This window comes from Rousettus aegyptiacus, unplaced genomic scaffold (assembly GCF_014176215.1).
Source record: "Rousettus aegyptiacus isolate mRouAeg1 unplaced genomic scaffold, mRouAeg1.p scaffold_m13_p_1, whole genome shotgun sequence".
Taxonomy (NCBI): Eukaryota; Metazoa; Chordata; class Mammalia; order Chiroptera; family Pteropodidae; genus Rousettus; species Rousettus aegyptiacus.
The window spans coordinates 65,179-91,742 of NW_023416284.1; the positions used below are offsets into that span (position 1 = coordinate 65,179).

At 65.1% G+C, this 26,564-nt stretch overlaps 3 protein-coding genes across 9 annotated transcripts in view; 2 read left to right on the plus strand and 1 right to left on the minus strand.

Moving 5' to 3' along the window:
• Positions 1 to 11,570, minus strand: part of NOC2L (NOC2 like nucleolar associated transcriptional repressor) — an 11,932-nt gene extending 362 nt beyond the window's left edge. Inside the window, exons 1-18 of one of the 2 annotated variants that reach the window (XM_016144547.2) lie at positions 11,489 to 11,570; positions 11,188 to 11,340; positions 9,821 to 9,995; positions 9,616 to 9,735; positions 8,938 to 9,055; positions 8,761 to 8,851; positions 7,336 to 7,414; positions 7,110 to 7,220; positions 6,852 to 6,965; positions 6,119 to 6,307; positions 5,775 to 5,914; positions 4,901 to 5,012; positions 3,140 to 3,253; positions 2,639 to 2,740; positions 1,334 to 1,477; positions 1,122 to 1,235; positions 577 to 709; positions 164 to 250 (exon numbers count right to left, since the gene is read on the minus strand). In XM_016144547.2, coding sequence (XP_016000033.2) covers positions 164 to 250; positions 577 to 709; positions 1,122 to 1,235; positions 1,334 to 1,477; positions 2,639 to 2,740; positions 3,140 to 3,253; positions 4,901 to 5,012; positions 5,775 to 5,914; positions 6,119 to 6,307; positions 6,852 to 6,965; positions 7,110 to 7,220; positions 7,336 to 7,414; positions 8,761 to 8,851; positions 8,938 to 9,055; positions 9,616 to 9,735; positions 9,821 to 9,995; positions 11,188 to 11,340; positions 11,489 to 11,514 — 2,122 coding nt within the window. In that variant the 5' untranslated portion in view covers positions 11,515 to 11,570. Of the gene's footprint in view, positions 1 to 163; positions 251 to 576; positions 710 to 1,121; positions 1,236 to 1,333; positions 1,478 to 2,638; positions 2,741 to 3,139; positions 3,254 to 4,900; positions 5,013 to 5,774; positions 5,915 to 6,118; positions 6,308 to 6,851; positions 6,966 to 7,109; positions 7,221 to 7,335; positions 7,415 to 8,760; positions 8,852 to 8,937; positions 9,059 to 9,615; positions 9,736 to 9,820; positions 9,996 to 11,187; positions 11,341 to 11,488 lie in introns of both variants that reach the window. The other variant, XM_016144546.2, reaches the window with a different exon arrangement.
• A 1,243-nt stretch (positions 11,571 to 12,813) lies between these two features.
• On the plus strand, positions 12,814 to 18,619 carry KLHL17 (kelch like family member 17). Of its 4 annotated transcripts, XM_036225519.1 has the most exons (12): positions 12,814 to 13,038; positions 13,788 to 14,047; positions 14,143 to 14,264; positions 14,436 to 14,657; positions 15,082 to 15,198; positions 15,433 to 15,646; positions 15,923 to 16,067; positions 16,149 to 16,316; positions 16,706 to 16,794; positions 16,895 to 16,968; positions 17,173 to 17,354; positions 17,728 to 18,619. In XM_036225519.1, exons 1-12 carry the CDS (start codon positions 12,929 to 12,931, stop codon positions 17,954 to 17,956), a joined length of 1,932 nt encoding a protein of 643 aa, XP_036081412.1. In that variant the 5' UTR covers positions 12,814 to 12,928; the 3' UTR covers positions 17,957 to 18,619. The 4 variants fall into 4 exon arrangements, with proteins under 4 accessions (XP_036081412.1, XP_016000026.1, XP_016000027.1 ...); XM_016144540.2 differs by lacking the exon at positions 12,814 to 13,038 and having other exon boundaries at positions 13,110 to 14,047; XM_016144541.2 differs by lacking the exons at positions 12,814 to 13,038; positions 17,173 to 17,354 and having other exon boundaries at positions 13,110 to 14,047; positions 17,728 to 17,878.
• A 798-nt stretch (positions 18,620 to 19,417) lies between these two features.
• PLEKHN1 (pleckstrin homology domain containing N1) lies at positions 19,418 to 25,323 on the plus strand. 3 transcript variants are annotated; one of them, XM_036225756.1, is made up of 16 exons: positions 19,418 to 19,591; positions 19,686 to 19,785; positions 21,564 to 21,710; positions 21,792 to 21,872; positions 21,964 to 22,036; positions 22,318 to 22,445; positions 22,549 to 22,644; positions 22,781 to 22,861; positions 23,337 to 23,412; positions 23,484 to 23,632; positions 23,732 to 23,881; positions 24,079 to 24,219; positions 24,381 to 24,512; positions 24,657 to 24,860; positions 25,049 to 25,097; positions 25,182 to 25,323. In XM_036225756.1, the coding sequence occupies exons 1-16, from the start codon at positions 19,509 to 19,511 to the stop codon at positions 25,295 to 25,297; spliced, it is 1,806 nt and encodes a 601-aa protein (XP_036081649.1). In that variant the 5' UTR covers positions 19,418 to 19,508; the 3' UTR covers positions 25,298 to 25,323. The 3 variants fall into 3 exon arrangements, with proteins under 3 accessions (XP_036081649.1, XP_036081681.1, XP_016000023.2); XM_016144537.2 differs by having other exon boundaries at positions 19,471 to 19,591; positions 22,513 to 22,644; XM_036225788.1 differs by lacking the exon at positions 24,079 to 24,219 and having other exon boundaries at positions 22,513 to 22,644.
• Positions 25,324 to 26,564: the final 1,241 nt, after the last annotated feature.

A 26,564-nucleotide genomic window follows, 5' to 3' on the forward strand; every position in this document is an offset into this window, starting at 1 on the left:
AATCACAGCACTAATTAACTTGTCGGTGCTGCCGCTGCCGGCTGCCAGAGCCCACAGGAACGGAGCAGCTGGCCTGGCATCCCAGAGAGGGGCGCGGCCCAGCTTCGCGCCACCCTGCCCACGTCACGATAGCCTGAGTGGCCTCAGCCCAGCGACCACTCACCCTCTGAGTCGCTGCCTTCTTCCTGGCCTCCATGGCTGCCATCCTCATCCTCCTCCCTCTGAGGAATTCCAGGGGACCCAGGCGTACCTGGGGACCAAGACCAGCCATGGGCACAGGCCCACCAGCACCTGCAGGGTGGGGATGGCCAGGCTCCCGGCCTGGCACCACCCTCCCCTCCGGCTTGCACTGTGCAAGTGTTGAGGGTTCAGGGCCGCCTGGGAAGCAGTGGAGGGGACAGGGGTTCCAATTCCAGGAGGCCCCAGCTCAGAGCAAGCAGAGTGGGGCCAGGGACGGGGCTGCAAATGGGAGCCCAGGTGGAAGTGGGGGTCCCTCGGGCTGCTGGAGGTCTAGGATCACCTTGCAGGGCCGCCTGCCCCTCCCCCACGACCATGAGCCATGGCGTGTGGCCCCACCTCTCGCTGAGAGGGCCCCGGTACCATCCTCGTCACTGTCCAGGTCAAAGAGGTCCTTGAACTCCACCCTGTCCTCGTCCTTCCTCTCTCCCAGCTTCCGCCGCTTTATTTCTGGGAAGTCCACGTCTTCTAGCTGGAAGGCCCCAAAACCACAACAGCAGATGACCCTGGGCAGGCAGCCCCGAGTGCCTGCCCTGGCCGCACCCCATGGCAGTGCCACTGTTGCCTCGGCAGGAACCCCGACCACAGTCGTGTGCCCCCCTCCCAGCCCCCTCTCCGCCCCACACAAGGACCATGCTGGGCCCCTTTGTCAAAAGCCCGCACCACCGGCAGGGATTCCTGGACAGCCACCCTGCCAGGTGGGTGAGGAGGCCCCAGCCACATCCTGACCACTAAGTGCCATCGAAGGCACAGCCACGTCCCTCAGAGCAGCGACACTAATAAGACAAGACACAGCTGGGCGGCCCCCAACCATCCCTCAGACGGCCCCAGGCCTGCTCTCTCCCCGACAGCCCCAGTCCCCCCAACCAGTTCCGAACCCGCACCCGCTCTTTGCCACTGATCTCCAGCTGGATCTCCCGGTCCCTGAGCTTCCGCCACTGGCTGTAGTACTTGGTGAGCGGAGTCCCCTGCTCTCGGGTCTGCTTCTCCCAGGCATCCTGTGGGAAGGGATCAGAGGTCACGTCCTATCCTGGCAAAGCCCCAAACTCCAGCCACACACCAACTGGTGCCCTCAGGCAGTGCTGCCCGCACTGACCACTGCCTGCAGGCTGGATACGCTGAAGGAGGCCCTCTGGCGGCGACTGCAGATGTAGTCCGCATTGTCCTGCACCTTCTCCAGCAGCTGGCGCACCTGCCGGCAGTAGTTGGCCACCTTGCACTCCCGGAGGAAGGATTTCAGCTGCAGAAGGAAGGGGGCTCAGCCTGGCTCCAGACACGGGCTGCTCTGCACCCGGCCATCGCCAAGGCCTGTGACAACCGCCCGTGACCAGAGGAGGGTGGGTGTAGGGGGGGCCCTGGTGCACAAGCCTGTGGGGTGGGGGCTGCACAGACCCCTGGCAGCCTGTCGTGAACGAAGCTGTATGGGCACAGTCACACACTCAACAGGAGAATCGAGCAGTGGTGGAAACCACGTGACTGCAAAGTCTGAAATACTTATCACGTGGCTCTTTACCAAAACAGTCTGCTGACTGACCCCTGTTCCAGACCATGACCCCTGGGCCTTAGAGCCCCCAAATAGCCTTGCACACTGCACTGCATCCAGATGGACCTCTGAGCCAGGAGCAGCTGAGTGTGGGCAGACCCCTCACCGAGCACATCTATGACTGGTGGGCTGAGTCCGTCCCCAGGGCCTGCAGGAACTGCACTCCCAGAAATGAGAAACTAGGTTGAAAGCAAACGGGGGAACAAAAGGTGCTTCGGAGACGGAGGACGCCCATCCCGCCTCCAGTACTGCCCTGCGTCCTCACGCACACCCGGGACCACCTGGGGAAGCGAGCCTTCAGGAGACCAGCCCAACCCAGGGCTGAGGGGCTGCAGCCCATTAAGACCCAGCTCCTCCAGGAAAGACCTCATGGCCCGTCTGGTCCTGGGGTCCTCGTTGAGTCGCCCAGGCCAGCCCCGCCCCTCAGCTGCAAACCTCTACATTCACATCCCCTGCAGCAGGTCCCCAACCTTTGTGGCACCAGGGACCAGTGCTCCTATGCGCATCTAACACCAGGAGCTGAGGCGGCGACGCTAATGCTGGGGAGCGGCTGCAAACGGAGCTGAAACTTCGCTGGCCTGCCCTCCGCTCCCCTCCTGCTGTGTGGCCGGTTCCTAACCGGCCATGGACCGACAGCAGTCTGCAGCCTGGGGGTTGGGCACCCTTGCCCTATAACACAGCCCCGGGGCCCAGTTGTCAGGTGCTGCCAGGACAGGACCATGTGACTGAGACAAGGCTGCCTCCTCCTGGCCAACGTGAAAACGGGGAGTCGGGTCATTAAAAGACAGTCTCGTCAGCCTTAAGATGGGCCCCGAGGGGTCTGGGCAGGGCTGGGGGAGCCGGGCAGCAGGCACGTACCTGCAGGACGGCGGGCAGCGCCAGCTCCGGGAACGCGACGCTGTGGGCCTGGCTGTGCAGGTATTCCAGTGTGAGGTCATACAGCTGCTCCACCAGGCCATCCTGTGAGGACCGGAGAGGACCGGAGAGAAGGGAGACGGAGGGGGCAGTGGTGGGGGGCATCCAGGGCCGGGGAAGGGACCTGGGACCACTTCCGTCCAGGCCCATAGCCTGTCAGCTCACTCTCCTGGGCAGGCACCAGAAGCCACTCGTGCTCACTGGGGGTGGGGGCAGGGAGTGCCCCAGCCCCACCCTGGGAGACTCACGAGGGTCTCTGCCGGAACTCCAAAGGGACCGTGACCCTTGGGCCTTAGAGCCCCGAACAGCCTTGCACCCTCCCGTACACCCTCATCTGCCTCCAGCTACCCTGCACTGCGACCTCAGTGCCCTCTGCCATCTGCTGTGACCCCACCCAGGGCGGTCCCCAGGCCCCTCCCTGGGAGGCCTGCAGGCTCGCCTTACCCGGTAAGCCTTCTCCTGCAGGTTGACCTTGGAAAGCTTCAGGATCACTGCGAAGTTGATGGGCTTGGAGCTCATGCGTCCTGGCCTCCTGTTGAAGTCGACCTGCTGGAAAACCTGCAGAGGCGGCCCCATCAGCCCAGTCCGCACCCCTGAGCCCAGGGCACCCTGCTCCCCGCCTGCACCCTGCATCCTTCCCCCCACTCACATCCGACCCCCGCCACACCTCGCTCCCTACCGCACCCTGCACCCAGCCTGTGCTCCACTCTCTGCCTACACCCTGGAGCCCCGAAGACCCATCTTGAGGGCAGAGACAGGGACCAGAAGTAGTGCCATCCTCGCAGCCCCAAAGACCGTCCTCAAGAGTCTGCTCGCCTTTCAGAGCTCTGGTAGCCCTCAAGAGAGTCCCTAGGTCCCAGAGTGGGGCCGTGGACGATGGGGGCAGGACCAGAAGCACAGGAACACACATTGCTCTGACCTGCTTCTAAAAACCGGGCACAGAGCCACAAGAATCAGTATCTGGAAACAAAGACAGGTCCCTGCTAAGCAGGGCAAATGTGACTGGTACATCCTCACCCATGACCACGGCCCCAGGGCTGTGTCCCCAGGAATGACGCACCCGGGAACACAGGTCTCAGACGGGGGCTGGGCGGCCCCCCTTCCAGGTCCTCTGCAGCGACACCGACCATGCTCTACGCTGGCCTCGGCCGCCAGGAGAAGACCTCCCCCAGGTCTGAAGGCCGACTGGGGAGCAGAGTGGGAGCCACGCCTGGCTTCTCAGCCAGGACCCTCCCCAGGCTACGAGGTGGCCCAGGGTGTATCCCGAGGGGACGGTGGCTGGGCCTAACTGCAAGACTCCAGGGCAAGGCGGGAGTTCACAGTACGGAACAGCGGACAGGTGGCAGTGACCACGGCGGCTCCCTGGAAGGTGCTGCCCTTTGCTTGGCCTGGCTCAGCCAGAGGGTGTGGCATGGCTCCCCGCCCAGGGAGGGAAGGGCCTCGGCCAGGCTTCTAGCTCTGTGGTTTGCCTCCTCTGGAGAGTCCTGGACCCGTGGGTGAGAGGGACACGTGGGACGTAGGGCAGGGTCAGGACACGGGCTGTCCGGGAAAAAGTCCACAGGAGACTGTGGGCAGAAGGGGACGGGGAGCAGGTGCCCGAAGCAGGGACGCTGGTGGCTGGGCAGGAGGCATTACGGGGACGGGACGTCTTCCTGCGGACGTTTGCGAGCGCAGGAGCCTGCACTGCCCGCCGCCCCGCGCCCCAGGGAGGCCGAGCGAGCACATTCCTGGGGCTCCCTCCATCCCCCGCGTGCTAAAGCGGGCGCCATGGTCCCTGGCCATGCTGGGTCACGCTGGGACACGACTCCAGCCGCCTGGTGGGTGGTGCTGACACAGAACGGGGTGGGGGGGGTGACTTCCTGAGGATTTGTGGGGTGGGGCCTCACGCCACTGGGCTTGGGACCACGGCCCTGCCCCACGGGAGTGGCGGTGAGCGTGTGCCGCGCAGAGGGCAGGAGGCAGCCCCGCGACCGGACCGGGGCCTCGGCACAGCTCTCCTGCCCCCCCGACCTTGGGCAAATGCCCAGACGGACCCAAGTCTGTGCCTTACAACTGGCGCCCTCAGGCCCGCCCCGCAGTGCAGCCATGCTCGACCTCTAACCCGGCCCGCCAGCCCGGGCAGGTGGCCCGGCGCCGTCCTCACGCCGGCATTCCACAGGCGAGGCGCCAGCCCAGGACGGCAGCAGCCGGCCCCAGCGCACTCACCTCCAGGATGAAGGGCAGCACGGGGACGAAGGTGCCGGTGCTCTCCGAGAGCAGCGTCAGGGCGCGCACACAGTGCATGCGCAGCGGGTAGAAGCGCGCGGTGGGGACCAGCCTGGGGCGTGGAAGGCCGAGTGAGCGGAGCAGAGCCCTCGCCCTCCATGGAGCCCTGTGCTCAGCAGGAACCGCCCTACCATTCTGTCAGGGTCAGAGGTCGCGCCTGCCCCCTCGGAGTCCCCGGCTGGAATGGGTGGGAAGTGTGGGGGCACCCCCCAGAATGCATGCATGCCTGGGGCGGGGGATCATTCATTCCTGCTCGCTGCTTTCAGGGCTCCCCCTTCAGGGGAACAGGAGTGCACAGCGGTGCCCCCTCCTGGCCAACAGCCACGAGGCCACGTGCAGCACCCCCATTCCCTGACCAAGACCACAGCTAAACGAATACTCATCCCCAAGACGAGACACACACCAGACGTGCTCTGCCCAAGGACACCCTGCTTAATAAGCCTGAATTCGCTTCCAACTGCACACGGTCCCACTGCCTGCACCCCCAGAAGCACACCTCTGCTGGGTCCCGGACCAGGGCGCTGAGGAGGAGCTCACGTCACAGGGAACCGCGAAGCCCCACTGGCCACGAGCAGAGGAGGGTTTCTCCTAGGCTGGGCGTGAGGCCGCAGATGGCCCGGCCCCCGCCCCTCAGCAAGGGGTTTCCAAGGCACAGCTCCCAGATCCCGGGGACCCAGACCGCAGCGGGGATGACGAGCCAGATCCTCCTGGCCCCTCAGGATGCCCCTCTGTACCTCCGACCCCACCCTGACGTCCTGCAACCTCGTCCCTGGCCTTCAGCCCTCAAGGGCCACCCTGCCCATCCCTGACTCACTTGATGCAGCCGATGACGACCTGGGAGAGGGGGTAGATCAAGGGCCGGAGGGCCCCGCGGGGGCAGACGCTGCTGAGCACGCGGCACCACAGGTGGAGGCAGTGCACGAACTGCCAGTTGTACACGGACTGGTACGTCTCCTGGGAGATCCGCCTCCTGGTCAGCCTGGGGTCCTGGGGGGGCCCAGCCCTTCCTCGCCCACGGCGTACAGGGTCCCCCCTGGCAGCAGCACCGAGCCCACCAACCCCCACAGCTCCCCCAGCAAGGCCCCTGACCCCCCGTGCGCTGGGCTTCCAGGAGGCCAGGCCCGCGGCTGGGTCTGGGCCCCGGGCGTGGCCACACACCTTCCTGCGGGTGGTCATGGCGTTGCGCAGGTGGATGGCGAGCTGGCGGATGTAGAGGAAGGCGTGCTGGTAGGCGACGCCGGTGTCCAGGGCCAGCAGCTCAGTCAGGGTCCGCTGCATGAAGCTGACGAGGGGCAGGGCGCTGGGGGAGGTGAACTTGCAGTTCCGCACGTACGTGATGTACATGTGCTGCCAGGGAGACAGGCGCAGCCGCTCTGAGCCCTCGGGCCGGGCCCCCCGCCAGGCGCCTGGGCCTCTCCCACGGAGCTGCCTCTGCAGACCCTCTGCCCACACCTGCCGCAGGGCCCTGCCGCGGCTCGGCCTCCGTGTGTGGTGCAGAGGGGAGGGGCTGGTGCCAGGGGAGGGGCGAGCCCCAGCAGGAACTGCAGGAACTGGCAGGGGGCACAAGGACGCTCCAGGAGGGAGGACCTGCTGAGTGCCAGGCCTACACAGGGGGCCAGAGGGTCCCCATGCAGGGCAGGCCACCCAGGCTTGGAACCGGGCAGCAGGGTCCCTGGCCCTCTCCACAACTGATGTCCTCACCCACCAAGAGCTGGGAGGCTAAGGGTTCTGTCACTGGCCCTACTTCCAAGAAGGAGACAGTGGTGGTGGCCGGGTCTGCCTCCAGGCCACAGTGCCAGTGAGCGGCGCTGACCACAAAGGCAGCCTGCCCAGCCCTCAGGCCAAGACTGTCACCCCAGGGCACCATGAGCAGGAACCACCCAACCCCCACCTTCAGAACGGGGCTCAGGAAGGCATCCTTCTTGTGCCGGCAGATTCTGACGAGGACCAGGAAGGCCAGCACCCGAACTGACTCCTCACCCGTGCTCCACAGGGCCACCATCCTCTGCAAAGAGCGGGATGTCACTGCCTGTCTGGCCAGAGGCTCCTGGGGTCCCTGCCAGTGACGGCCCGAGCCTGGAGCCTGACTGGGCTGAGCTGCCCAAGACACGAAGCCGGCAGGGGTGAGGGCAGCCGCAGGCCAACGCACCTTGAGCAGCATGCGGCACTGCTTGGGGAAGGTCAGGAAGTAGGGCACAGCGCTGGCCACGTGCTGAAGCAGGGCTTCCGCCACTGTCGCCTCCGCCACACAGGCCACCAGCTGGGGAAGCGGGAGAGGAGAGTGAGGCCTGCGACCACTCACCTCTGGACACAAAGGAGGACGGACGTGGCCAGGCCCCGTGGGAGCCAGCAGACCCTCCCCGCCGGCCCCGCACCTGTGTGACCGAGCTCAGGTAAGCCTTGACATCCTGCCGGAGCTTCCCCCACAGTGGGCTGCTGGACGGCGGCAGCGCCCTGCAGAGAGAGCACCCCACACCGCAGTGAGTCCCGCAGCTGGGACACCCCACGGCCGGCATGCGAGGCTGCTAGGAGGCAAGAGCGCGACCCGAGCCACATTCCATCCACGCACGGTCTCCAGGACACCAGACACATGGGCCCTGGGGGAGATCCCTCCAGCTCGCCCTACAAAAAGCTCAGGGTCCCCTTACAGCTGGACTGATGTGGGGGACACGCCAGGACCCACTCAAGAGTGGCCCAGACCAACAACTGAGGGACGCCAGGCCCTCCCATAGGCCACCGCAGCTGGCCAGAGGGCCGAGAGCAACTGTGCCCCATGTCTGAGCCCAGGGCCAGCCACTAACCCAAGAGTCCCCAGAGGGCACCCATACCCTACAGTCAGGGCTTAAGGGCCCTGAGGTCTAGGCCACACATCACTAACCACCACTGCAAGCTGGTTTTCTTTGGCCCACACATGCTTTAAAAAACCCAAGTCACCCACATTTACAACTCAGTTTTACCAAGAAGTCCAAATTCTGCCCTCTTTAAAAAATCTGAAAGACCTGGCAACAGTGACCAACTTTACCAGTTTCTCAAAGGCTCAGCCACTTGGCATTTACAGAGGTCGGCACACAGCAGGTACCAGGCCAGGGACTAGGGACAAGGCTCCCGCAGCCCGCTCGCCCTGCCCCAGAAGGTGGCGCTCTCCATCAAAGGCTGTTGCCCGGCCCCTTCCCAGAGGGCGCGCCCCAGCACCACACTTGCTGTCACTCGCTTACTGCCTGTCCCCATCAGACAGGGCTGCCTCCAGCCCCGACTAGGCCTGCCAGGCCCAGGGACTCCCATCTGAGATCTGCCACCTCCCCACCTCCCCTTCAGAGGAAACAGCAGGGCCCTCCCTGGAGACCTCTTTCTGCACCGCCCCCACCCCCTGCAAAGGTGTCTGAGCTAAGCTGGGCCTCCAAGGCCCTTACTACCTCCAGGTCATGTGGCTGCTCTGCCCTCCGAGTTCCCCCCACCCCGACCTCCGAAGCCTTCTGCCCCCTTCTCTGCTCAACCCTCTAAGGTGGAAGTTAAGGTTCTCAAATTCAGCATGAAGGAGGCCCCAACCTAGAGACACACCCACCAGCCACAAACCAAAGAGCAAGGAGAGTGCACAAGACTTATTCACCCAAAGAAGAGGGGGGCCGGCAGGAGAGAAACCGATCCGACCAGGGAAAGTCGGGGGGAGCCATGAGCATGCTGAAGCCTGAGAAATTCTGGGCAGAGAACCACTCTTTTTGGCGAGGGAGGAAGAAAAAAAGGCGCCCCCCTCCCCTCGTGCAGGGCCCCGAACACACCCCATCCACCCTCTCCCCTCTCACCTGCTGCTGTCTTTTGGGGCTCTTCCAAACAGCAGCCTGTGGAGGCAGCCAAAGAGGTCTCTGACGCAGAAGGTGACAAGAGCGTTGAACACTGCAACATGGGGACCACAGGTGCCATTCACGAGACAGAAGACAAGACAGAAACATCGCGTCCCAGACCCCTTCGCCCCGGCTCACCAGCACTGTCTGTGACCTGGAATTTGCTGGCCTCGGCACCTTCCTGGTCTCCTCGGGTGGTGGCCACGGCTGCTCGGAAGGCCTGCACGACTTCGTGAAACAGCTTCGGAGTAGGGTGCTGCTGGAGGGGAAGGATGCTGAGAAGTGGTTGGTGTGCTGCATGGGGGCCAGCCAGGGCCCCGCAACCTGTTCTGCGACAGAGGCCGCACCCCACCCACACTCTGAGAAACAGGTCCAGGTAGGGGCAGAGTTACTGAGCCATGTACTAAGAACCAAGACAGAGTCCAGAATCCTGGGAGGGCAGAAGCCCACCTCAGGGCCCATGGGGAGGTGCTAGGGGTCCCAGATCTGGACGATGGCCAGCCTGGGTAGCACCTGGAGTCCTCCCTTTCTGTTCCTGCCTTTCCCTGCAGAAACCGCTGCAAAAGCCCTGGAAGAAGGGGCCTGGCTCCACCACCTAGCCACGGCACAGAGGCCACTGCCTGCCCACAACAGGCTCAGGGAGCAGAGAGTCCGAGAAACAAATTGAGAGCAGGAGGCAGGCAGAGCCCCTAAGATCCCTGACTGCAGGGGGACATGGTCCTGGAGGCCCTGGCACAGCCCCAAGAACCTGGGCCAAGGCGAGGGCAATGTCCCAGAGGGGTGCGTGGCCAGCTGCCCGTCCAGGCTATGTCTCACTTTTGCCGCCTGCTTCCACCTCTCAACCATGGCGAGGGTCACAGGCGCAGAAGCCCTCCTCTTCCCCGTCTGTCCCCTGGAGATGCCATCCTGGTCATCGTCTTCCTCCTCACTTGCTTCCTGCACCACACAGAGGGCCAGACTAGAGCAGGATGTAGAGGTCACGACCATGTCCCCTGCCCCGCCAGTTCAGTCCTGTCCTTACTTCTAGCATGCTGGGCAAGGAGTGGCACTGCTCCTGTTCGTCCTCAGAGCTGTCCGAGTCACTGAAGTCCAGCAGGCTCTGGTCGTTCTCCTGCAGGAACTTGTAGAACTCAGGGTCTCTGTCCTTCAGCCGAGAAAGCTGGTCCTTGTGCTCTGATGCGCGGCCTTTACGACAGCTGGGAAGGTGGGGGTCATCAATTCCAAGGGACAGGCAGAGCAGAGGGGAGTGGGCGTGGGGATGAGGCTTCCACCCTCCACATGGCCAGCTTGCCAGCCTCTTCCGAGGACATGCAGGGCTTAGTCCGCTCTCTCCGCAACGGCTACCAACAACTACAGTAGGGGTGCCAGAGAGCAGGCTTTCAGTGACTCCCCCTCTTCCCCAAATCCAGACTCACATCCGACAGCCTCCTTATACACACATTCTAACTCCTGCACTTCAAACCAAACATGTACAACACTGAACTTGTGGTTCCCCTAGACTTGCTCTGCCTGCGCCCTGCTCTACCTACATCAGTGGTTGGTAACTCTAGTTTTCCAAGTACTTAGTTCAAAGTCAGACCTGTTTCTTATACCCACCACGCAACTTGCCATGAGCTCCCACCAGCAATATCTTGAAAACCCATCATGCCTTCTCTCAATTCTCTTAATCACCATCACATCTCACCCTATCTCCACCATTGCCGCCTACAATCTGCTCTTAACATAGCAACTCAAGTGCCCCTTTCTTACAAAAGATCATTTCTAGAACATGTTGTAGCCAGCCCTATCATCGTTTCTCCAGGTTCATTTCCTGCCACTGTCCCCCTCACTCCTTCTGCCACAGACACACTCACTCTAGGTAAGGTTAGCTCCCACTGCAAAGCCTTTGCTGTTCCTGTCACCTTAAACGGCAGAACACTGTCCCCTACTGCTGACGAGGCTTGCTTCCTCAGGTCTTTGCTCAACAGTCACCTTCTCCACGCCACTTAACACAACAACAAATGCCCCCACCGCACTCTATTCCTCTGGCCCCGCCTAGGCTTCTTTTCCATCCACAGCACTTGTCTCTTCGAGCAGACGACACTTCGTGGTTTACTCAAGCAAGACTGAATGAGTTTTCCTAGGCCAGAAAGGAACCTTTACATCACTCACCAGTCTATGCCCACCACCTAAAAACGAGACTTTGGCACAGAGCAAGGGCTTAGTAAATATGGAATGAAAAAAGCGGATAGGCCGAAGCGTTGGGGAACGGGGGTGGGTGGGTGTGTCAAAGGTCCCTAGGCCTCAACCCTGAGGCCCAAGGAGAAATCTGCATCCTTCTGGTGGGGTGGGTCGGGGCCAAGAAGAGGGTTCTGCTTACACACGTCCCATGGAAGACGCTTCGCTCACCTGGCCGAGGTGTCCGCGCCTGACCTGTCCGTGCTTCGCGCGCTGCCGCGAGCGGCCCGCGTCTCCGCCTCGGGGGCCCCTTCGGGCTCGGATTCGGACTCGGAATCAAAGCCTGAGGCCAGGAACTCGTCCACCGTCAGCTCGGCCAGGCGCCTGCGGGTCACGACGTCAGTCACGACTCCCCGCCGGCCCGGTGTGCCCGAGCCGCGCTGCCCCAGGAACTCGGAGAGGCGCAAGGGCAGCCCCTTCGGATACAAGCCCCGACTGGGAGGCCCATCTGGCCCCCGGAATATCAACTTACCGCTTGCTGCCCCGCGCCGCAGCCATGACCGCGACCCTGCAGCGTGCACCGCACTTCCGGACCCAGAACGCCTTGCGCGAGGCGCGCTTCCTGCGGCCCGCCGGCCCCGCCCCGGCCCCGCCCCGGCCCCGCCCCCGGCCCCGCCCTGCCGGCTGGCTCTAGGGTTCTCCCACCGCGGTTCCCGAGGCATGCGGGCGGGAGGGCGCGCTCACGGCCTCTGCCGCGAGCGGAGCCGGGGGTCGGCACGCGGGCCTGGTCCACTCACGGCTTCCGCACGCATCCGCCGAGTGCTGGGTCGCAGAGCTTAAGCACCGGGCAGGACGGGCTGCTCACAATCTGTGTCCTTCTGGTAACACCTGGGGGCAGACCAGGCCTGGGGCCTGAGTACGCCTTGCCCCACAGCGTCCCCAGGGCTTCGTAAACACGTGCCTGTGAGGGCGTCGACGCATCGGCAGAGGGGACTTCTGTACAGAGATCTCTCACGAATCAGTGACAAAGAGCCAGCGCTCTACTAGGAAAACCCAGCGAGAATAGAAACGCCGATGCTGTAAACGAGCAGTTGGGGGAAAGACGAATGACGCCCTGCAGGCCAGGACGCGCCGCCCTGATCCAAGGGGAGGTCTGAGCCATGGGGTGCTTCCGTTTCACTAGACAGTCCCACAGCACCTGTGGTGGGGAAGTGGGGGGAGGCGCTGTCACTGTGGTCAATTTGGCCAAATCTACCTTAAGGTATTATGGCTGGTTCTCCAGGCCAACGACTCCTCCCTCTGCTGGGAACTCACCGACGATCACATATGCCAAGCACATCTCCACCCGAACCCGGGCAGGAACAGCCACTCTTCCTCCGCAGTCCAGGGGAACAGCCAGCAGGTGCAAAGGCCCAGAGGCTGAAAGGTTGCGTCGGGGAAGGAAGGAGGGAGAGAAACCAGCCTATGCCCTCCTTCCCCAGCCACCTAAGAGCGAGGGTCCTCGGGCCTGGATGGCCAGACATCCCCCAGCTCTGGGCGCGTGCGAGGCTCTGGTCAGGACCCTTCAGGTCGTGTGTCCGCCCCCCCCCCCACACCCCACCCCCGCAGCCAACGTCCAGCTCAAGGCCTGGTACTTGTAAAAGGTGGGATGGCGGGGCTCCTTGAATGAGTTAGCAGAGCGGTTTGTCTGGAAAGCTTCTTGGAGATAAGCGGCACGCGGGGGCCGAGGGCTTCCTGGAGGAGGCGGGCGAAGCACCGAGACTGACAGGATTTGCGTCCCACACTGCGTGCGCGAAGCCCGGGGGAGCGCAGGAGGCGGGGCGGGCGGCGCCTAGAAACAGCGGCTGCGGACTAGCGGCGGGAGCGAGAGACGCGGAGCCGACCGCCGCCGCCAAGCAGCCCTGCAGCGGTCCGTGTATCCGTTAGCCTGTGCGTCCTCCGCGGATCCGCGGCGGGTCCGGCGGCCGAGCCCATGCAGCCGCGCAGCGAGCGCCCGGCCGGCAGGACGCAGAGCCCGGAGCACGGGAGCCCGGGGCCCGGGCCCGAGGCGCCGCCGCCGCCGCCGCCGCCGCAGCCGCCAGCGTGAGTGGGCCGGAGTGCTTGGGGACCGTGAGTCGGGCCAGGGACTGAGTGGGTCCGGGAAGGAGGGAGGGAAGGGCGCGCGCCAGCCCAGGCAGGCTGCCCGGAGTGGGCAGCCGCGGTGCCCCACAGGCTCGCGCGACGGGTTGCGGGTCCAGCCCGCCTTCCTCCGTTTATTAGCTCACTCAGCGGACGTGGGGCAGGGTGTCCGGAGGTGGCGGCTCCCGGGGGCTCTGTCCTCTCCTGCTGCCCTTGAATCCTGGCCGCTCCGTTCAGAGCCCCTGGCGGCGGGTCTGCAGAATGGGGTGGGAGACAGGGCGGGCAGGGCCGCTCGGGAGGGTCAAGCGAGGTCCCGCCTGTGGTTGGGCGCCGGGTCCGCTTCTGAACCGCCTGACAGCGCTGACGAGTTTCACTGCATGCACTTCCTGTTTGCCAGCCGGTGCTGAGGACATCGGACTCCACTGGGAGCAAACGGTAGCCAGAGGAAGCCTGGTCCTTAAGAGAGTCACCATCAGGAGAAGCACAGGGCAGCTTGCAGTATGGTGCCTCGGCGGTGGGGGGATAGGCGAGGAAATGTGCAGGCTCAGCCGTGGCCCTCCTGCTGGGAGGTTAGCAGAGTCCTACTGGACCCCCGAGGCCCCTGGCAGTGAGAGGCAGAGTGAGCACAGCCTCAGCGGTGAGATCCCAGGGTCTCAGGGGCAGGTGAGCAGCTCCCTGCAGGTGCACTCTGACCTGGCACTGCCCATCTGCAGCCCCGAGGCAGAGCGTGCGCGACCCCGGCAGGCCCGGTCAGCGGCCCCCATGGAGGGTGCGGTGCAGCTGCTGAGCCGAGAGGGCCACACTGTGTCCCACAACTCCAAGAGGCACTACCACGACGCCTTTGTGGCCATGAGCCGCATGCGGCAGCGTGGCCTGCTGTGTGACATCGTCCTGCACGTGGCCGCCAAGGAGATCCGAGCACACAAGGTGGTGCTGGCCTCCTGCAGTCCCTACTTCCACGCCATGTTCACAAGCAAGTACCGCCTCACCCGGCCTGGGCACATCGGAGGGCGGGGGGTATCTGCGGACCTCCCGGGGCCGGGCTGGTCTGACCCGCTGTCCCCACAGATGAAATGAGCGAGAGCCGCCAGACGCACGTAACTTTGCATGACATCGACCCTCAGGCCTTGGACCAGCTGGTGCAGTTTGCGTACACGGCCGAGATCGTGGTGGGCGAAGGCAACGTGCAGGTGCGGCCGCCTCGTTCCCCACGCCCTATGCCCCTGCCTGGTCTCCGCCCCCCCGGCTGTCCCTTTACCCCCAAGGTCACTTCTGTCTCCACCCCACTCTGTTCCCCCAGTTCTCACGTCCTGTTTCTCTGTCCCTGCTCCCCCGGTCCCCTCTCCTTCCTCGCCCCACAGACTCTGCTCCCAGCCGCCAGCCTTCTGCAGCTGAACGGCGTCCGTGACGCCTGCTGCAAGTTCCTGCTGAGTCAGCTCGACCCCTCCAACTGTCTGGGCATCCGGGGCTTCGCCGACACGCACTCGTGCAGCGACCTGCTCAAGGCGGCACACAGGTACGTGCTGCAGCACTTCGTGGACGTGGCCAAGACTGAGGAGTTCATGCTGTTGCCGCTGAAGCAGGTAACGTGCCAGCGCGGGCACAGCCTGCGCCCTGCCCCAGCCCCCGGCCCCCCGGCCCCCATCATTGGGACCCTTAAGACCTGGCCCTTTGTTCCTTAGCCCTCGTTCCTAGCCTCTGACCCATGTCCCAGCCCCTCCTTGGCTGCCCTCCTTGTCTCCATCTTCTGACCCTGCCCAAGCCTTCACCTTCGACTCTTGACCACATACCTGCCGACAGCCCCAGTCCCTGGTTCCAAGTCCCCAGGACTGCTCTGGCCTAGGCCCACACGAACTGGATCTCTGGCTCCTGACCCTGCTTGGCCCCTCCTCATAGGAACACTGGGTCCCCTCCCCCATTGGACTCTCCCTCCCAGGCATCTTCAGGTCTCCGTGGGCCCCCAAGAACCGCCCCCCAGATCTCAGGTCTGAGGGTCCCCACCCCCAGGTGCTGGAACTGGTCTCTAGCGACAGCCTGAACGTGCCTTCAGAGGAGGACGTCTACCGTGCCGTCCTAAGCTGGGTCAAGCATGACGTGGATGCTCGGAGGCAGCACGTCCCACGGGTGAGGGCAGCCCCCAGGGTGGGGACGCTGTATTGAGGAGGGGACGCAGTGGCCGAGGGCCTGGGTGTGCCTGGGCTGCCCCATGTCCAGGGGTACCGTTGGGGTGATGCAGGCACATGTCTCAAGAAGGATAAGCACATAGGCAGACAGGTGTCCGAAAGGGGGTTTCAGCGCTGGGACCAGGTGTGCCCATGGGTCCTGCCTGCTACTGACCATGGCACCCCTGCACCCCAGCTGATGAAGTGTGTACGTCTGCCCCTGCTGAGCCGAGACTTCCTGCTGGGCCACGTGGACGCCGAGAGCCTGGTGAGGCACCACCCGGACTGCAAGGACCTGCTCATCGAGGCCCTCAAGTTCCACCTGCTGCCGGAGCAGAGAGGCGTCCTCGGCACCAGCCGCACACGGCCCCGGCGCTGTGAGGGCGCTGGCCCGGTGCTCTTTGCTGTGGGTATGCCGTCCTGTCCCGCGCCCCCACGTCCCCTCCCTCTCCACGCACATCTCCGCCCTGTGTCCTTGATTCATGAGCCCAGCACCAGCCCATTCCACCCATACTGGTCACGTCCTGCACACACCCCACACCTGCTCCGTCCCCCGGGGGGCACCCCGTGTGTTGTGACCCCCTCGCACGTGCCCATCGCCACCCTTGACCTCACGCTATGCTCGCGTCCCCCGACCGTGGCCTCCCTGGGCCCCTGGTCCTGCCCCATCACCTCCCCCTCTCTAGGTGGCGGGAGTCTGTTTGCCATCCATGGAGACTGTGAAGCCTACGACATGCGCACTGACCGCTGGCACATGGTGGCCTCCATGTCCACGCGCCGAGCCCGGGTGGGCGTGGCGGCAGTCGGGAACCGGCTGTACGCTGTGGGCGGGTAAGCGTGGAGGCTGGTCTCGGGTCGGGCTCAGTGTGTGTCCACTGGGCCAGCCCTGATGACATCGGACTCCTCCCCTAGTTACGATGGGACTTCAGACCTGGCCACCGTAGAGTCGTACGACCCTGTGACCAACACCTGGCAGCCCGAGGTGTCCATGGGCACGCGGCGCAGCTGTCTGGGTGTGGCCGCCCTGCACGGGCTCCTCTATGCAGCTGGTGGCTATGATGGGGCCTCGTGCCTCAACAGGTAGTGGCTGGGCTCAGGGCCGGGTGGCCTCTTGGGGTCAGCTCGGCAGCAGGTGTGGCCATAGCAGGACTGCAGAGGCCGTACCTCGAGGGGAGCAAAAAGGGATCCTGCCCAACTCAAGTTACCAGGTTCCCCTAGACCTCTTCATCTGTGCCGGCCCACCTGGCCCTTTCTTTCCTCTCTGGGGTCCGGTCCACCAGTCCAGGGACAGGGCCCAGGTGGACACTTGCCCAGGATCATCCAGGCAGCCAGGGGCCCATGTGCACCCAGCGGGCCTGCTTCCTGGCCCAGTGGGACTCTGGGGTCAGATTCAGTGATCACCCAGCACCGGGGAGGGCGGGTCCTGACCTGCCACCACTCAGGGTCAGCGGTGTCACGTGCACCCACAGTGCCGAGCGCTACGACCCCCTGACGGGAACATGGACATCCATTGCCGCCATGAGCACCCGAAGGCGATACGTCCGTGTGGCCATGCTTGGTGGGTGACAGGCTTGCTTGCTGTGGTGCCCACCCCTACCTGCCCCATCTTGGAGACCCCACACACGGCAGGCGCATCATGGCATGCTGACTCTTTGCAGATGGGAACCTGTACGCTGTGGGCGGCTACGACAGCTCCTCACACCTGGCCACTGTGGAGAAGTATGAGCCCCAGGTGCGGAATACCCCAACCCCACGGAGTCCCCTTCCCAAGGGCTGCCTGACATCGTCACTCTGGCCCCCCACGTCCCTCAGCGCATCAGCCCTTTAGGTCCCAACCCTGTCCCACGGACACCCACCCTGGAGTCGGGGGTCTGTACTGTGGAGATGGGGGGAGGCCGGTGACGGGTCTGCCCCCAGCGGGTCCCCTTGACCACAGGTGAACGCGTGGACGCCAGTGGCTTCCATGCTGAGCCGGCGCAGCTCAGCCGGTGTGGCGGTGCTGGAGGGGGCTCTCTATGTGGCTGGCGGCAATGATGGCACCAGCTGCCTCAACTCTGTGGAAAGATACAGCCCCAAGGCTGGTGCCTGGGAGAGCGTGGCGCCCATGAACATACGAAGGTGCGCTGTCCCCCAGCCCAGAGGCTGGGAGTATCACCACCACAGAGACTGACAGATGTGCCCCATGGCCTCACCCCCGCCTGCTGTGCCCCCTGCCTCCTGCGCCGCCCGCTCTCGCAGGTGCAGCCGCGGTACTCCAGCCCCAGCTCTGGTGGCCTTGGCAGAGGCTCCACCCATGCGCCATAGCCCCAATGCGGGCCCCTCCCATTCCCTGTGACTCCACCCCAGGCCCCTCCCATTCCCTGTGACTCCACCCCAGGCTCCTCCCATTCCCTGTGGCCCCGCCCCGGGCTCCACTCCAGGCTCCTCCAATGGTCCTACCCCCGGGCCCCTATCCCGCCCACCGGCTCATGCCCACCTGCTCCTCCATCAGGAGCACTCATGACCTGGTGGCCATGGACGGCTGGCTGTACGCTGTGGGAGGCAATGACGGCAGCTCCAGCCTCAACTCCATCGAGAAATACAATCCAAGGACCAACAAGTGGGTGGCCGCCTCCTGCATGTTCACGCGGCGCAGCAGCGTCGGCGTGGCAGTGCTGGAGCTGCTCAACTTCCCGCCGCCCTCCTCGCCCACACTGTCCGTGTCGTCCACCAGCCTCTGACCCGTGGCATGGACTACACAGAGGCCCGGCCCCACGGCCTCCCACATGCCTTAAGCCCCACAGGGGGCCCCGGCGCCTCCTTCCACCCATGCGTGGGGAGTGGGCTCCTCCGCCCCCGCCAGGGACATCCTGCACCGTCTGTCCACGTCTCTGGGCGTCGAGGCCGCCGGTTTCCTGTTCGTTCCTCAGTGTTCCTTTATGCGTGTACCATTTACTTAGCTGTTTATTTATCCAGTATTTATCGATCGGTGAACAGCACTGTAGCTAACAGTTTATACGTTTACTCTAGAGTGTCCTGTGTCTCTGGGGCCAGGTCGCCCTCCCCGGTCTCCTCCCGCCTCTCCGAAGGCACCAGGGAGCAGTGAGGGTGGACACTGCCGTTGCCAGTGGGTCAGGGCTCTGCAGACCGGGAGGGACCAAGGGGCAGATGCAGTGGAGCCGGCCAGGGTGGGGGACGTCCGTCTGCCCAGCCTTCGCTTTGCACACCGCCCTTGCCTCACCGGGCCAGGCATGCTCCCATGGAGGACGCTAAGGGGGCTTCCTACCTGTGGGCATGGCGTCTTTTCTGGATCCTGCACTGAGCTGGGCACACGTGCGTGTGCCACAGACTCCTCGCAGCAATACGAGCCACCGTGAACAATAAACACGTTTCTTGGGCTCTGAGCCTGAGCGTCCATCTCTTTTGAGGTCTCTGGGGTGACTAGGAGGGCCGGGCCTGGGGGTACAGCTGGGCTGAGGCGCTGTGTTGGCATCTGGGGGCTCTGAGGCAGCACCATTGCGTCCAGCTGGAGCTGGGCTTCCGCGTCCTGGACAAGTGCCTGACCATGAGCATGGTCCGCTGTCAGCCTGGTCCTGAGCAGCCCCCACGGCCCGTCTCACCCCAGGCTCTTAGGAAGCGGATGTACATGGCATTCCCCGTACCTCGCCGTGACTGTTCTAGACACACCTGGAAGGGTTGTGACCTTTCCTGGATTCTGGTTCAGCCTTGAGGACACTGGCCTTGGCCGGGATGAGGGTTGAGTCCAGGTAGGAAAGGAAGCTGGAGAAGGGTCCTGGCTCCCCTCCCCCAATGTTGCAAACTCTTGTTTCCACGCTGAAGCAAGCACACACCCCCTACAGTCACTGGTGACTCAGACTGGCATTCAAGTGGAAGCAGGGTGTGCGCTCATGTGGGGGGGGGGCTGGAAAGGGGTCCCTGGGCTCATCCCAGCCTGAGTGCAGGCAGGCCACGCACTTAGGGGCCAGGCCTTTGAGGCCCCTCCGGCACAGAATGGAGGCTGAGTTTAGGGCTCTTGGCTCAGCCAGAGAGAAGCCCCTGCCACCCTGTCCCAAGCTGGCCTGCTCCTGGTGGAGGACCCAGGGCAGAGAACTGAAAGGCTTGGGCCCAGGTAGGGCCAGTCCCTCCCAGAAAGACTCCACCCTCGCCCGGCCCCTGGGTACACGGCAAGACGTCACATAGCCCCGCCCCCCGGGAGGTGGGGAAAGGAGGCTCCGGACAGAGGGACCCAGACCTGTCGACCTGTTCAGCTCGGGCCAGCCGTCACTGCCGCCCATGGGGAACAGCCACTGCGTCCCTCAGGCCCCTCGGAGGCTCCGGGCCTCCTTCTCTAGGAAGCCCTCGCTGAAGGGAAACAGGTGAGGGGGAGTGGGCGTGGCCTCCACACTGGATCTTAGGGTCACTCAGCCCGCCTTAGGGGCCAGGATGTGAGCCCCGTTCTCTTGTCCCCAGAGAGGACGGCACAAGGAAGCTGGCTGGCCTGTTCGGCACTGAGGCCAGTCCCGACGCGGACGCCGCTGCCGGCAAAATCTTCTACTACATCCCCGGCACGGTGAGCGGGGGTGGGCGTGTCCGGCGGCGGAGGTCTGTGTCCGCTCCGCTCAGGGGCTCCCAGGTCAGCCCCGGTGTCGAACCCAGAACCAGGTGAGGAAGTAGGCCGGGCCCCGCCCTGGGGAGCGCATCTGGCTGGAAGTCTGAGCAGAGGGCGAAACTGAGCCCCGACTGTGAGTCAGTGGGTGAGCGAGCCGCAGGGGCCGGCGCGAGGCGGGGCCTCCGGGATCTCTCCGCTGCCCCGAGGGGGCGCTGTGGCCAGGCCGGGGCCCTGGTGTCTGCTTGCCCCAGGGACTGGACAGCATGTCCAGGCACACTCGGGCTGGACTAGGCGCAGGACATTTTTGTCCACGGCCTGTCCTGGCAGGGATGGGGTCGCCTTTCAGACCTCAGCTCCCTCTGTCCAAGCCGAGGACACATAGATAACCCTGGCCGCGTCTCATGAGGTGTGTGGTCCTCTCTTGCCAGGACGTGGTGGCTGGATGGGAGACTAGGCATGCTGAACCTTGGGAGGTGGAGCCCCGCCCCGTGGTGGGTTCTGCACCCGCACGGAGCTGCCTTGCCACGGCTGGGAGCCGGCTCCTCCCTGGGCCCTAGGCTCAGCCTGGGCCACAGGGCCAGCTGCCTGGCCCTTCCTGCTCCATGGCCTATTTTTCACGGGTCCCATCCTGGCGTCATTCCCCGCACTGGGTGTGGGTGCAGGAGGCCCCACCCCGAGGCAGGGAGGCTGGGGAGCTGTGCGTCTGTCTGTGCACATTCCTGGGCTTGTCCAAGGGGCAGCTCAGCTTGGCCAGGGCACAGAAGCCGGTGAGGCAGACACTGGCAGCTCCCAAAGCGAGGACGACCCTCCCCAACTCGCCCCTGAGCTGCCGGGTCTCAGCCCCTCTGGCACCAGCCCCGTCTGCTGGATTTTCTGTGTGCCGGGATCGGCTCAACGCCTGTGGGCACCGAACTTCCTTCCCTTCAGCTGACTGGCGTTGAACCTCCAGCACATCCCAGGCCTGTCCTGGCCCTGGGGATATGGTAGTGGGCAAAAGAGACAAAGACCCTGTGCTCATGGTGATCCCATCCCTGTGACAGACCCAGGTGACAAACAGATAAGTAGGACATATAATAGAGCAGACGTGGCTAGCAGTAAGGAGAAGTGAGGCAGGGAAGGTGTGCAGAGGGGTCAGGGAAGGTCGGAGCGTTGGAAGGGCACCCGGACAGGACCGCGCGGGGGAGGCGTCATCTGAGCCAAGCCCTGCGGGAGGCGAGAAGACTAAGGCCAAGTGGCCCAGGCAGAGGGGTCAGCCAGTGCAAAGGCCCCGCGACAGATCTGTGCCTGATGTGGGGGAGGAGCGCCGGACGCCTCTCCGCCCAGCTGCACACCTGCTGATGTTACCATGGCAGTGGGCAAACGCTGTAAACCAGGCCCCCACATTTTATTTAGGCCCAGGTACTGACCAGTTAGCAGGTGACGCTGGGCGGGCGGTGGGGGGGGGTGACCACTGCCTCACTTACAGACCCAGCGTGCTGCGACCAGCAGGCCTTGGGAGGTCTGAGCAACCCATACGAGGGCAGGCGGCTGGGGAAACCCCGACGATGAGGGCTGGCTCCCCGTCGCGTGCAAACCTCACTGGCTCCTCCGTGACTCGCACTGAGGCTGCGCATGCGCGTCCTGCCGTTAGCTTCACGCGAAAGGGCTGCTGTGCGTACAGGCTTCTGTGCTGATGTGTGATTGCGGGGCCGTGTGCGGCCGGGGCTCAGCCCCCCTACCCTGAGCTCCGCTCCCCTCAGGACCTCCCGGGCCTGGAGAGCCAGCGAGAGAGCCTGGAGCAGCCGTTCCTGAGCGTGTTCAAGAGGGGCCGGCGCAGGGTGCCGGTCCGCAGCCTGGGCAAGGTGGTGCACTACGCCAAGGTGCAGCTGAGGTTCCAGCACAGCCAGGTGGGCGCCCGGCCAGGCGGGGTGCGCGGGGCCTGGCCTGCGGCCGGCCCCCAGCTCCTCAGCCAGCCTTTGCTTCCCCAGGACGTCAGCGACTGCTACCTGGAGCTGTTCCCCTCCCACCTGTACTTCCAGGCGCACGGCTCCGAAGGGCTTACTTTCCAGGTGCGGGACATGCGCAGAGGGGGGAAGCTCCCGGGGAGGCCGGGCCACTCCCACCGGGGTCCCAGCCCAGCCTTCCCTTGTGCTCTGCTAGGGACTGTTACCACTGATGGAGCTGAGCATCGGCCCACTGGAGGAGTCCACAGAGCCTGCCTTCCAGATCACAGGTGTGTGGGGCACGCGGGGCCCAGCCCCGGGACACCGGCAGGACCGTGAGCACTTTGCGAGGGCCTGCCTCTTCCTCCGCGGGCACACGAGCACGTGCCAGGCTGCGGGGAGGGCAGCGGGCCAGGGGCCTCCGGAGCTGCGCACGTGGCCTCGTTCCTGGCCCACGGTCCCCGCTGGCGCCATCGGCTCCCCCCGAGCCAGCCCCAGGGGCTGTGCGGAGCCCTGACGGGGGCCTCTCCCGAGGGCCGCGCGCCCAGCCCACCCTGTCCTCCGCCCACAGGCCCACTGCCGGCCCCTCTGCTGGTTCTCTGCCCCAGCCCGGCAGAGCGGGACCGCTGGCTGTACTACCTGGAAAAGCAGATGGCTCTCGCTGGAGGGCTTCGGCGCTGCAACTCAGCGCCCCCACAGGTCAGTGCCTGAACCCCACACCCCTGTCCAGCCCCCTCCTCTGCCCGCCCTGACCCCCCTTTACCAGGGCCCCCCTGAGGACGAGCTCCCCTGGACTCTGCAGCGCAGGCTGACCCGGGTGCGGACGGCGTCAGGGCGCCAAGCAGTGGGCAGTGCCATCTGCGCTTCAAGGGTCAAGCTGCAGCATCTGCCCTCACAGGTGGGCGGGGCGCGCAGGAGTGAGCGATGGAGCAGGGGCGGGGCGAGGGGATGGGGGTGGGGGCAGATGCAGGAGGCCGCTGGTGGGGGCCTGGTGCACGCGGATGGAGACCCATTCGGCCTTCGGCCCCTCGCAGGAGCAGTGGGACCGGCTTCTGGTCCTGTACCCGACCTCCCTGGCCATTTTCTCCGAGGAGGCAGACGGGCTTTGCTTTAAGGTGAGTCCCTCCCCACCGCGGTCCCGCCCCAGGGAGGTGCCCTGTGCGTGGGGGTGGGAGGGGGCAGCGGCTCAGGAGGAACCTGTATTTCGGGGCTTGTTGGGACAGCGTGCTGGCCCCACCCGCCCAGCCTGCTGCCCTGGTCAGTCTGGTCTCAGCTCCGATGTGGGCAAGGAGGGGCCACTGCCTGGCACCTGGTATCATCCTAGAGGGGCCTCAGACACTGTCGCCTGGGGCGACCGTGGCGACCGTGGCGACCATGACCTTCAGCTGTGGAGAATTACACACCGCACTCCCCTGTAGCACCCCGACAGCTCCCCGCCTCCCCATCTTAGCAGGTGACCAAGGGGACCAGTCCCCTTAAGCAGCCAGCGTGTCTGCCTCTGGCTGACGAAGGCCCTGCTCAGGGCAGGGCAGGACCTGGCCCCTCCGAGCCGCCCCAGACTCAGCCCCTCCCCTCCCCCACCCTGCTCAGGGGGAGCTCCCGCTGGCCTCCATCCAAGTCAACCTGGAGGAGAAGGAGAAGCAGATCCGCTCTTTCCTGATCGAAGGTGTGTGGAGGCCAGGCCTGGGGGGCGCGAGTCCAGTGGGTCCCCAGCGCCTCATGGTGTCTGTGTGCCAGGCTCCCTCATCAACACGATCCGCGTGCTGTGTGCCAGCTACGAGGACTACAGCCGCTGGCTGCTCTGCCTGCAGACGGTCTCCCGCAGGGGTGGGGCCCCGCTCCTGCCCAACCCCGAGACCTTCCCGGGGCTGCGCATGCCCCACCAGGTGAGGTGCTGCCCACGGCAGGGCAGCAGGGTGCAGCTGGGCTGGGAGAGGCGGGGAGGAGGTCCTGCCATGCGCTCACCCCACTCCCCTGCTGCCCAGGCCCTGGGCAGTGGCCGGGGCTCACTCTCTTCAGATGGACGGACCAGCTGGGACTCAGGGTACCCAGGACCCCCCTCGACCTGCACCAGCCACTCCCTCCCCGAGTCCTCAGCGCTGCCCACTGCGGGCCACCCTGCCCAGCCTGTACCTGTGAGTGTCTGGGGGTACAGACAGAGGAAAGAGACGGGGGGCTACAAGGCAAGTGTGGGAAGTCTGGTCCCCACAGCGCCCCATCCCAAGAGGGACTCTGGCTACTCACGGGAGGGGACTCAGACTAGAGAGCATCTTGAGAGGGCTGTGTGGGGGAGGGCCCCGGGAAGGTTCTGGAAGGCCCTTGGTCCCCGCAGGACCAGCCCAGCCCTGGCTGTACCAGCATCGGTGGGCAGAAGGCAGAGCTGAGACGGGGCGGCAGCGGTCGGTCTCCCAGGAGCAAGGCCCGGGGTGAGGGGCCCGGCCCAAGCCCCCCACTGCACCTGGACCTGACCAAGGTGGGCCCAGCACACTGACCGCCCCCCCAGGGCCTGGCCCTCCCTCTCCCTCCACCTCTCCGGCCTCTGCCTCTCGGGTCCAGGGGCCACCCGCAGGGAGAGGGGAGGGTTCAGCCTCTTCCAGCTCCAGAGAGCCTGTCTCTCCTGCCTTTTGCCTGCAGCTGAACCTGGACTGTGGCCCCGAAGGCCCAGGCCACGCTGTGGAGACGCCGCACTCGCCGCTGTACGCCGACCCCTACACGCCGCCTGCCACCTCCCACCACAAGATCACAGACGTCCGGGGCCTGGATGAGGTTGGTGCCCTGGTGGTGGCAGACGGGCGTGGCTGTGTCCACAGCCTGAGGTCTGCTCAGGGCTGGAGAGGCTAGGGGCTTGGTGGGCGGGGTCTCAGCTCCAGAGGCCCCGCCCAGGCCACGCCTCACCACGCCGCCCTGCAGTTCCTCAGTGCCGTGCGGAGCTCTCTCGGACCCGCGCCCGCGAGCCCGTTCCCCTCGGTCCCCGTGTCTGTGCCTGTCTCCGACCCCAGCTTCGGACCCTGCGGCTCCCGCTTGCCCTCCAAGAAGGGGGCCTTGCAGCCCCGGGCCTCTCAGCGGCAACGGGGCTCCTCCAAGGGCCGTGGGCCCCCAGACTCCCCTCAGCTCGTGAGTGGCGGCCCCACCCCGGACACGGGGTTCTGCGGGGCAGGGGACGACGGGGCAGTGGAGACCAGCGACGGGGAGCGGTGGCAGGGAGCAGACGGGAAGGGGTGGAGGCCAGGAGGACAGGGTGGGTGTGGGGACTGGCAGTCCCCCCGGGGTTTGGCTCTCAGACTGGTGTTCGGGGTCTGCAGGTGTCCCGTTTGAGAGAGGGTTCTCCTGGCCCCCTGCTGCCTCCCGCAGGTGAGTGAGGGACCTGCCTCTGGGAGTGGGGGGGCTCGGGGTGCTGCCTCCTGAAGGCACATGCAGCTCCGCCCTCCCCACCAGACGGCAGCACCCCCAGGAGCTATGACAATATCTGGGACAAGGCCACGTCTCCCCCCGGCCAGCGGCGGCCCCGTGGAGCAACCGAGGCTGAGGGCGGGTTCATCCAGTGGATCTGATGGACAGGCCACTTCTCAGGACCACCTGCCAGCACTGACCCTGGGGAACTGAGCAAGGCCTGCGTCCCTTTGTGTGGCCCACAGGCTGATCACCCCCACCCAATACCGAGTCAGGCTCTGCCCCCCACGGGCTACAGGGAGTCTCCAGAACCCTGAGTTTTCTAGGCCCTGACGGGCCAGGCAGCAGCCTTGTCCTGAGGGTGCGGTGGCCAGAGGGCGTGGAGCACAGATCAGCGGGATGCCTGCAGGGACGGGGCCCAGGCCCGTTTCCAGGGAGGGGACGGCGGAGACCCACGGGGCCTCGCCTGGGAGTGGGAAGGGGGCACGGGGCACAGGCCAGAGGTCGAGAAAATCAGGCTAGTGAGAGTCGGGGTGCAAGAGGTCAGGGGCCACGCGGGTCAGAGGTCAGCAAGGTTCGACACATCACTGACAGCAGTGGGAGGGTGGCCTGTGGGCGGGACGGGAGTGTTCCGGAGAAACCGACAGGAGAGGAACGCAGAGAAGAGAAGACTTTATTCATGCTGCGCCCACAGGTCATTCACTGGGCGGCCAGGAGCTGCCCGCTGTGCCTGGCGCCCTGTGCACACTGCCTCCAGCTGGGCCGCCTCCGAGCGCGAGCGGGCGGCCTCCTGCCCGCCTCCCTGCCCGCCTCCCTGCCCACCTCCTCGCCTCATCTCTGGCTCCTCCCAGCCCTGGGACAATCCCAGACATCCCATCTTCCACCTGACACCCTCGCACTCTGCTGTGTGCCTCATCCGGGGCTCCCAGGGCAGACTCCAGGCCCTGCCCTACAGAGCCCCGCCCCACAGGGCATCTGGAGCTGCCTCCCCATAGACCCCCAGCGGCACCTGCTTGCCGTCTCAGGCAGGAGCAGAGGAGGCCTTGGCCACTGGCCCTTGGAGTTTTCAGAGGCCCTCACCATCCCAGCCCATTTGTAAGCAGGGCAGAGTCCCTGGGACACCCCCTGCCCCTGCCCCCTTGCCCTTGCCCCCTCCCAGATCTCCACCGGGGCCTCGCCGCAGCTCAGACACCCTCTAATTCCAATTCCCCATCCTGCCCCTCACCCCTGACCAGACAACCAGATGAAATACAGACGCCCAGTTAAATTTGATTTCAGATAAACCACAAATAATTTCTTAGTGTGAGTACACCTCAACTATTGCGTGTCTGAAATTCCATTTTCGCTGGACGCCTGCTTTTATATGCTGATCCGGCCACCTTACTAATCGGCTCCCACTCAGCCCCAGCCACCTGCCTTCCGAGTCTC

Excerpts from the sequence above, each read along its gene's own strand:
- KLHL17 (XM_016144540.2), top strand. The coding sequence starts at position 13,336 with ATGGGGTGGGAGACAGGGCGGGCAGGGCCGCTCGGGAGGGTCAAGCGA. Across the intron at positions 15,199-15,432 it reads GGAGGCAGCACGTCCCACGG|CTGATGAAGTGTGTACGTCT; the intron begins GTGAGGGCAGCC and ends CCTGCACCCCAG. Across the intron at positions 15,647-15,922 it reads CCCGGTGCTCTTTGCTGTGG|GTGGCGGGAGTCTGTTTGCC; the intron begins GTATGCCGTCCT and ends CCCCCTCTCTAG.
- PLEKHN1 (XM_016144537.2), top strand. The coding sequence starts at position 19,509 with ATGGGGAACAGCCACTGCGTCCCTCAGGCCCCTCGGAGGCTCCGGGCC. Across the intron at positions 22,037-22,317 it reads GCCTGCCTTCCAGATCACAG|GCCCACTGCCGGCCCCTCTG; the intron begins GTGTGTGGGGCA and ends CTCCGCCCACAG. Across the intron at positions 23,882-24,078 it reads ACCCTGCCCAGCCTGTACCT|GACCAGCCCAGCCCTGGCTG; the intron begins GTGAGTGTCTGG and ends TGGTCCCCGCAG.